The following is a 9,766-nucleotide window of genomic DNA, read 5'->3' as shown; positions in this document are numbered from 1 at the left end:
TATTTATAATACCCTCTGTAACCTCTCACCTGGGTTCACCTTACCCCCCTTAAGATCTACCTCTATCATTTTTCTATCTTAAGGTGGAGATCTAACTGCTCTTGGCCCCTTCTACGAGCTGAATAGGGAGATAACAGACATTTTAGTTTGATAAGGATTTTCTTATCCACGAAACCAAATATTAACCATAAAAAGCCTGACCCAAATTGCAAACAAAAACCTGCCAGAAACTGCTAACAACGTAAATGTGTCTTACCCTGCTAGAAAAGAATAGTCATCAAATGAAACCCATTGCTGTGGCCTTGATTCAGAGCCTTAGTGACCCTATAGGACAGAGTAGAACTGCCCCATAAGGTTTCCAAGGAGCGGCTGGTGGATTCCAGCTGTTAACCACTTCACCACCGGGGCTCATTATCTTCTAATTTAAATCTTAGTCTTCCGGCCAAAGGTGGGTAGAGGGCCAAATTATTACCAGCCAGGCCTGAAGTAAACTGGTATCAGTGGGTCTCAGCCAAGGGGGGAAGGCAGAGTTCAATCATGGTAAAATTAGCCAATGGTTGATCTATGTTGGAAACCCTGGTGGTGAAATGGTTAAGAATTTGGCTGCTAACCAAAAAAGGCGCTCCTTGAAAACCATATGGGACTTGATGGCAACAGGGTTTGGTTTTTTTCCTTCTCTTTATAAACCCCATTGTCTACCTTCTTCAAGCCATTTGCTTTTTCTGGAATCCAAACGGCCTCCCTATAGACATACAGAGTAACTCTTCAGAATAAACCTTATTTTCAAATTTCAGGGAGTTTTAATTATTTTTAACATATGGAATTAGCTTCAGGTCCCTTTGTACATCCAACCCCATCAAGATTCTCAGCTGAAAAAGTAGTCCTTCTTGAGATTACTTCCTTTATACGAGGTTTAATTTCTCTAAAAATTATACCAGTCTTACTTACCTAAAAAAAAAAGGATATACTGAATTACCAGTATTCTGAGTGCACATTCCCAGGAGATAGAGCTCCTCATTGCTATACTGTAAGCTCTTTGTGGATCGCATATTTCGAGCCCTCCACGGGGCTTGCTATTTGATGGTAACGAGGAAGAGGAGGGTGATGCCCTCCTGTTTACCAGGGGCACCGAGTGACGGTGCTCTGGAAAAGCCTGGTGGTGTCCTTTACAACCTCAAAGTGGAGAATAAAACCAAAATGTTCTTTCCTTATTAAATTCTATAGCTGTTAACAGTCTTCTTGATCTTACATGTATCGTTAGCCTGTATCACCTCCTCAGCACTAACACGGAGGAAATATTACACTCTGTAGCACAACATCCCAGTGTGGTAACAGCGAAAATAACACCAAACCCGTTGCCTTTCAGTTGATCCTGATTCATAGCGACCCTACAGGATACAAACCATCGACCTTTTGGTTAGCAGCCTGAGTTCTTAACCACTGAGCCATCAGGGCTCCCAGCGTGGTAACCCATTGCCGTCGAGTTGATTCCAACTCATGGTGACCCTATAGGGCAGAGTAGAACTGCCCCATGGAGTTTCCAAGGAGCATCTGGTGGATTCGAACTGCCGACCTTTCGGTTAGCAGCTGAACTCTTTACTACACCAGGATTTCCCCCAGCATGGTAGGCAGTATTATTACTCCTACTGGGAAAAAAAAAAAAAAAAACTAAGGAAAACACAGTGGGTGATGTTAATTAATTATATGCCAAGACAGCGAAAGGACTAGAATGAGATGTACTTCCATGCACGTCTACACTACACGTAACCAGTACTACCCGGCAGCCTCTGATGCCAACCCCTTGATAGGCACTTACTTTCATAATTATACATACACTCTAATTATGTTGAAAAAATGTGTTGATGCCCAAATAAGTAAAACGCTCTAAGCCCGAAAGCTGGGGTTGGATAGCAGTTCCCACAGGCTGGTGGCCTGAGAGCACAGCACCATAGCTGACATCATGCCCTGTGGTGGAGACGTTTTTGAAAACCAGACAGACTTTACAGGTTCACAGAGCATAAACTATAGAAAACAGTCAGACTGTGCGACACAGATGCACAGTGAGATCGTCACCCATTCATCAAGCTTGGGATTTGTTACCCAAAGTGTAAACAAGCCATCGTTAGCCTTAATAGAGTTGTATGAGGCTACTGATCCCGCAAAGGCCTGTGGCTTTTCCCCTCCTTGCAGCACCCTGATCCCCAGCATGTATGGCATCACAATGGAAATGTCTCTCCAACACTCCTTCCGTGACGTCCTAGTAAACTTCCTTCACAAAACAGTACTTAAACATGTAACTGCTCGTATTGTTTTTGTTGTTGTCACTTGCCATCGAGTCTCTCTGACTCATGGCCACCCTAGGTGTTATGGAAGGAAACACTGCCCGGTCTGGTGCCACACTCCTGATCCTTGACACGTCGGGGCCCATCATTGTGGCTGTCATGTCAGTCCATCTCACGGCAAAGCATATCAGGAAAATGACTGTCATGGATTGAATTATGTCCCCCCAAAAATGTGTGTATCAACTTGGTTAGGCCATGATTCCCAGTAGTTGGTGGCTGTCCTCCATTTTGTGATTACAATTTTATGTTAAAAGGATTAGGGTGGGATTGTAACACCACCGTCACTCAGGTCACCTCCCCTGATCCAAGGTAAATGGAGTTTCCCTGGGGTGTGGCCTGCACCACCTTCTCTCTCTGAAGAGATAAAAGGAAAGGGAAGCAAGCAGACAGCTGGGGACCTCATACCACCAAGAAAGAAGCACCAGGAGCAGAGCGCATCCTTTAGAGCTGAGGTTCCTGTGCAGAGAAGCTTCTAGTTCAGGGGAAGATGAGCGAGAAAGACCTTCCTCCAGAGCCGACAGATGGAGAAAGCCCTCCCCTGGAGCTGATGCCCTGAATTTGGACTTCTAGCCTACTACACTGTGAGAAAATAAATTTTTCTTTGTTAAAGCCATCCACTGTGGTATTTCTGTTACAGCAGCACTAGGTGACTGAGACAGATCCCAATGCCAATTTTCCTTCACGAAAAAGAAAGAGGGAAGAGAAAACAACACGAACAAAAAACAGGTGACCACAGTTTTGCCTTCCAGAGGAAATGGTTTTTTTTCTTTTCTTTTCTTTTAATTAGGACTAACTTTAAGGCCTTAAATTCACATACATTAGCCACACTGTTACATGTCAAATAGGAAATCAATCTGCTCATTAGGTCTGAAATGATTTAATGAGACTCCACTAAAACTTCGTATAAAAACAACTCAAGTGTTACATCCTTCAGGTGTCAGTTGGGTTCAGGTGTCAGTCGGGGACAAGTGGCCGTGACAGTAACTGCTGCTTCACTGATGCTGTCACCCGGGCCTCACCTCCTCACCGCTGCCCAGCGACCAGCAGGCCTCCTCGCACCTGTCCCGTTTTGAGGCTTTCGGGGTCCTGCGGAGCCGTGAGCACCTTTCTCTGAGCTGCAGCACAGTCAGGTTTGGCACGTATTTTTGTTTTCACATTTACAAACTCAGAAAGCTTTCTTCCCACTGCTACTCTGAGAAAAATGAAAGGTCGAGAGGCTGCCCAGAAGGAACGCTCAGCTCCCGCCCCTCAGCCCTGGGACCACCTGTTCAAGGCTGAGATCTCAGGGCTCCCCACAGGGCAACTGCCCCCTCCCTCAGGGGCCCTCGCTGTCAGATGGTACCTATGGCTGGCTCCTCGCTGGGGCCTGGTGGCTGCGTCGGCCCAGGATTTTATTGCTGGTGAACTCAATCACCCAACTTGATGGCATGATGAGAAATGGCTGGGGGTGACTATAGGCTGAGATGAACGGAAACTGAAGTGTGTGAACCGTACCCAATTCTGCAGTGCTGGCATACTGCCCACGCTTGCCTTCGGTCCTGGGGCGGGTGCCTGGAAGGGGGTGGTGGAGACCTCCCCCGTGCCCCGTCCAGAGAGGGGAGACCAAGAGGCCGCACAACCGTCAGAACAATGTGCCCAAATCCACGGCAAACATCCTCAGCTCCGGAACCCGCCAGGCCTTCGTGTATCGTGCCCTGTTCCCTTTAAGGCCCCCGAAGACGTTCCCTTTCTTGGGTGGAAACATATACCCCCTCACTTTCCAAAAGTGTGATCTCTTGGCTGGAACCAGATAACGGCTTGGCAGGCAGAGGTTCGGAAGCATGAACTAGCGTTATACAGGGATGTATTCTGAGAAGATGCTCTGCCTGCAACTGCCCTTTGGTCATTACTGAAATTCAGAAGAAAACACTAATCCACACGGAACGTCTGCTTGGCCTCCGTGATCCTAGCAGCGCTGAAACGAACGCAGAGGTGCCGTCTTATGACTAGAGTTTGATCTGGTGTTAGCTCCTGCGACTTCTGCTGTCCGCTGGCTTCTCCTATTCCACCTGGACGTGCTGGGCGCCACGGCTGAGGTCCACCTGTTACAGGCAAGGCCACCTCCTGACCATCATGGATTGCCACAGGCTGAGCCCACCTCTCGGAGTGAACGACTCCCGACATGGTGCCATTTTTCTTCCCGGTCTGTCAGGCTGCACATTTTTAGTCTTTTTCTTCCTCTGAGGAGGGCAAACATAGTGGCATCCTAGTGACACCAGTCGGGGTGGAATGGGGGCCGTTCAATTCACCTTATGCCCAGACTAAGTGATAACAGTCGGGCCCCACTTCACAAGCCAAGGTGCTAACAGGGTGTGTGGGAGACTGGCTGTCCTAACTCAGATCTCCACCTGGTCAGCCCCTGGTCCAACAAAAATACTAGAACGCACAGGTCCTAAGTATCAGTTTAGCAAGAAATCCGGTTTCTGGTACCCAAAGAGCTTAAAGTCCCCCTCAAAACGTGCATACAGGCGCCGGATGTCTCGCTTGCTTATCCCCAGGAAGTAGTGCTCCACCTTGGTTCTATTGTACACGGTGATGCCTGGAGGGATGGTCGGGTAGGACACAAGATGGTCGATCCCGGCTTCTTTTAAGATGTACGGAGCATCGTCCTCCAGGGTCTCGTGGTGTCCGATCACGCTGTATGTGATCTCACAGGGGGCGCAGAGTTGTACGAAGGTCACCCAGTGGATGATGTGGTCACCAAACTGAAGATCCAACCATCTGTGGTTCGGATCACCCAGGTAACGCACAAAATCTTCAAACTGGATCCCCCGGGTCTCCGTTCGATTCCGCCGGTATTTCCTGATGATGCCAGGGGCGATCTCATGCCTGTACCAAGGCTCAAAGCGAGGGTTGTGAACGAACTTATCCTTAAATGCAGAAATAAGTCTTTCAAATGGGTCTCGGACAATAAAAAACTTGAAGTATGTTTTCAATCTAAGGAAAAATAGGAACAAGTAGTTAGGCAAGGCGTTGCAGGTGGTAATGGTCGTGGGGGCCGGACAGTGAAGAAGGGAGGCAGTGGCCAAACGGCTGCTATTTCTCGCCTCCTCCCTCGTGCCAATCACTGCGCTAAGTGCTTTGCATGCATCTCTTACTTAATTCACTCAACAAGCCTGTTATTAACCCATTTTACAGGTGAGGAAGCAGGCTGGGAAATCGGATCTTGTCCAAGGCCACAGTATCCATCCTAGGGGCCAGCTGCTGCAAGGAACTCTATTTAACCTATGTTTTATCTTTTTTTTTTTCTGTCTTACTTGAATATTTCAGAACGCCAAGAATGCTTAAAAGTTTTGTTCCTGGGGAAGAAAAGTGTTAAGTGAAGGTACTGTGAGTGAGTTAGGAACAGCTGAGGCCAGAAAAAGTTACTTTAAAGGTGTACCTTTAAAAATTCAATTCAGAACTGCCAGAGGGAAGGGGAGAAAGAGAGGGGTGTGGTAGGAGAAAATGGCGAGAAGGCTTCACACTCCAGCTGGCAGGAAAGACGGTGCCAGCAGAGGAGGGTTAGTGGTGTGAACTGCTCGCAGGAGCAAGGACAGTAACAACAACAGCATCACGATATTTACAGAATGTTTACGTCTTAATTTAACCTCACAAAACCCCCATGCGATAAGTGCTTAAGGGGTGAACAGGACAGTCCTCACTCAGTAGAATCTCTGATCTGGTATTTATCATTTGCATTTTAAAGGTTTTGTCCAAGTTGGAGAGACTGACTTAACCAGAATTGGAAGCAATGAAAACGTGGGAGGTCAAAATTCAGTGGGTGACCTGCTGTTTACGCACTACAGGGCCACTTCATGGCTGACGAGGAGAGCTTTTCCATTCATTAGCTACGTGATTGTTACAGCGCATGTCAAAGTATTGAGCGCTCCCGTGCCGGCTGTGATCAGTGAGGTCTTTCTGCTCTGCCAGCCGACGCCATCACTGCCCAGTGGCTGCCACAGGGGAGGCAGGTACACGCCTTTGGAAAAAAATGAAAAACGAAATGGGGTGTCCCTACAGCCTAGGTCTCTTTTTTAGGAAGACAAGATCATATTCAGTAAGGAATCACAAAGCTTAACAAAGCAGAGCAAAAGTGACCACTTATTCCATTAATAAGGAGATGTCATTTCCATTTTAATGGCCTGCCTAGAGGTGGTTCTGAAGAAGAGCTCTCAAGTTCCCACCAGGACTCAGGGATTTAACTGCACTGGCACTGGGTACACTCTCTGCTGCCCTCGCCAGCACAGACCCACCGCCCCAGGAACCCGTGGGCAATATGGAACGCGTGGCAAGTACAGATCTAAGCCTCGGGTTTTACCACAGTGTCGGCTCCCTCCCCGTGGGACACCTGCTCTGACCGTTTCTGAATCTCTGTGTCGCTGAAGGAAGACAGACGGGGAAGGCCGTTCTTCTCGTGGTCATGGACCACATTTTCAGGGATGTCTTCAATGGAAGGAAAAGCTCCTGGGAAGTAAACAAAGAGAAGGCTGCCAGCCTCAGTACCACCCTTCAAGAAAGACGCCCATCTCTTCTAACTCGGACCTCATGCTCCCCATGGCACGCATGACAGACCTGCCTTCGACATTGACCTTTAGGCGTCTGAATTCCAACCGCTTCTTCTGGCAGGATCAGACGATGAAGAAAAACTTTTGGCAATCCATACGCCAATGAGAATTCACAGGTGAGTTACAGGGAGCAAGAAGGGAGTGGGAACGAGGGGTAGAAAGACACACTGGCAAAAACCACCTCTGGCAACGCACCGAAACTGGCTTAAACCTGCCATTAAAGAAAGATCACCGTACGCAAGCTGAGCATCTAAACGAGCGGTATTTATCCTACTCTGAAACTGGGGGGAAATGCCAGAGGAACAGGACTGTAAGCACACTGCTAACTGGCCACAGACAGCGCCACCACGGTCACCCACACTACTGTCAGGCTGAACTCTCACCGCAGCCACGTCCCCAGCCCAGGGCGCTTCTCAGGTGGCCTCACGGCATCCCACACTGGCCAGCAGCAAGGGGTTTTGATGCCAGAAAGATCTAACGTCCTGGGAAACCTGGGGTACATTTGAAGCAGGATTCAGCAGAGGACAGCCAAACCGAAAACACCAAGCCCGCTGCCGTTGGGTCGATTCCGACTCACAGCAACCCTGTCAGACAGAACACAACTGCCCCATGGGGTTTCCGAGAGACGGACAGTGGATTCCAACTGCGGACCTTTCCGTTAGTGGCTGAGCTCTTCACCACCGCGCCACCAGAGGACAACAGGCCTCTAAAGCAAGGCAGGCCAGTGTGCAGAGCCATGGTCTGTCCTCTGAAGCCAGTCCCCCGGGGCCAGGCTGCTGACCAAATGTGGGTGGGATACACCCCGAAGGCTGGCAGGTTGGGCAGGTTTTCCACTCTTTTCTAAACTTACACAAATGGCAATAAATAGGCATCATGTGGAGAAGGCCTCACCAAGCCTCTGCAAACCCCACCATCCCTCTTTGTGCTCACCTATGGCACTGAGCTTGCAGCGCTGGCAGGGCCGAGTCTCTGCCTGGCTCTACGAGCGGTGGCCACAGCCTTGTCTGCCTTGTCCACTCCCTCTGATGACAGTTCTGGAGCACCAGTACAGGACTCTGTGCTACATGCTATAGGGGGTGGCTGTACAAACAAGAGAGACGAAACCTTCACTCTCAAGAGGGATCCCAGAAAAGGTTCTGTGGATTTGCCTCTGGACTGCCCAGGTGCATCTAGGGACAACTGAAGACAGCCACAGGGTCCAGTCCTTCTGCTATTAAATGACTCAGCATTAAGCGGGTGTTCACTTCTTCCCTAAGGTGTGACGCTTCAGGCTGCATGCAGACTTGTGAGAACTTTTTGTATACTCCTTGCCGTATTTGCAACCTCATTCTCCAATTTACAAAAACCAACTACCACCACGTTACTCAAGAGGGCTTTAATGAAACGTGTTCTGTGCATTAGTCATAACCCTGATGACCAGAAGATGAGGTGTAGCTTTTTTCTCCTCCAAACAACCTGTGAAAAGGCCAAATGACAGCAAAGACCGACCAGCAACCCTGAAAACAGTATCACTAACCGTGCCTGGAAGAGCTTAGCTGCTAACCAAAAGGTCAGCAGTTCAAATCCACCAACAGCTCCTTGGAAACCCTATGGGGCAGTTCTACCCTGTCCTGTAGGGTCGCTATGAGTTAGAATCTGCTAGACAGCAATGGGATTGGTTTTTGGTTTAAAGGTGCCTGGAGGGTGGAGAACCCAAGGGCCTCCTGGTCCAGGATTCACATGGCTGTCAATTTGAACTATGTTCCTTCTGAAGCTGAATTTAACAGACAAAGGCCATAATTATCTTGGATTAGTTCAGAGCAATTGAAATGTAAACAAACAAATATGGTGCCTGAAAAGAGCTGTGAGTAATCAAAAAGTGCAGCGCGTGAGGTCACTTCCCACTGACTGAATGTGCTCCCCAGTAAGGAGCCCTGAGTCGGAATTGACTTGAAGGCAGCAGGTTTGGTTTGGGTTAGGGAGCCCTGGTGGCGCAGTAGTTAAGAGCTTGGCTGCTAACCAAAAGGCTGGCAGTTCAAATTCACGAGCCGCTCCTTGGAAACCCTATGGGGCAGTCCTACTCTATCTATCCTGTAGGGTCGCTATGAGTCGGAATCGACTGGACAGTAACGGGGTAAATATTAGATCTCCTGAAGCAAGTGGATAAAAACCTCTGAACATAAATGCTTCACGTAAAATGGCAACAATTCCTTTCTACGCAGCTGGGACGGGAAACTCGGATGAGGAGCTGTGCTGTCTCTGGCTGGAGGCCCCAATGGCAGGGCCCCCCTCCCAGGCGCTGGGGAGAAGGGCAGCTGTGTGGGGCAGCTTCCTGGTGGCTCGGTGATCTGGCCTTGAGTAATGGAGCACAGACTAGTGACTGGTAAGGGTCAGTGCAATGAATCTGATGAGAAGAAGGAAAGGGATGGATGGGCCGGGGCAAGCTGCCTGAATACGGATTCCAACGTGCATAGCAAGGGGAACCTGGCCCTGGCTGTGCTCAATCACTATCTAATCCCACTGAAGTAGCGAAAATACATTTTCTTTAGTGTTTTAATATTAGGGAGAATATATTTTCTCATTTGTTTTTAAGCTGTGATTAATCTCTAGTCCTTGGAAAATGGCGCAGGCTCTGTTCAAAACATAGCTGAGCAGCCTGTTCCACCCTTAAACGTAACAAACACCCTAATACCTTACAACAGGTTCTCCCCTACTCTAAACAGGTGACTGAAAGCTTGACATGACGAGTGCCATAAGAATGCTCTAAGTAATCTCTAAACATTTTTTAATTGCACCAGCTGCACCGGTCTCTTCCAAAGGGGTGTGGAGCTATCTCAGCTCCCGTGGCTTTGGTCTCTT

The 9,766-nt window shown here is 48.6% G+C and overlaps 1 protein-coding gene across 11 annotated transcripts in view; it reads right to left on the bottom strand.

Annotated features, from left to right (window-relative positions):
* Window positions 1-3,088: 3,088 nt before the first annotated feature.
* Window positions 3,089-9,766, bottom strand: part of CHST10 (carbohydrate sulfotransferase 10) — a 31,253-nt gene continuing 24,575 nt past the window's right edge. For all 11 annotated transcript variants that reach the window (XM_049856171.1, XM_049856173.1, XM_049856168.1 and 8 more), the window contains 2 exons: window positions 6,722-6,827; window positions 3,089-5,318 (listed from right to left, as the gene is read on the bottom strand). In XM_049856171.1, coding sequence (XP_049712128.1) covers window positions 4,781-5,318; window positions 6,722-6,827 — 644 coding nt within the window. In that variant the 3' untranslated portion in view covers window positions 3,089-4,780. The remainder of the gene's footprint in view (window positions 5,319-6,721; window positions 6,828-9,766) is intronic.

Source organism: Elephas maximus, chromosome 17 (genome assembly GCF_024166365.1).
Source record: "Elephas maximus indicus isolate mEleMax1 chromosome 17, mEleMax1 primary haplotype, whole genome shotgun sequence".
Taxonomy (NCBI): Eukaryota; Metazoa; Chordata; class Mammalia; order Proboscidea; family Elephantidae; genus Elephas; species Elephas maximus.
The sequence above is the reverse complement of the archived record's forward strand: the minus strand, read 5'-3'. Positions and strand labels throughout refer to the sequence as shown.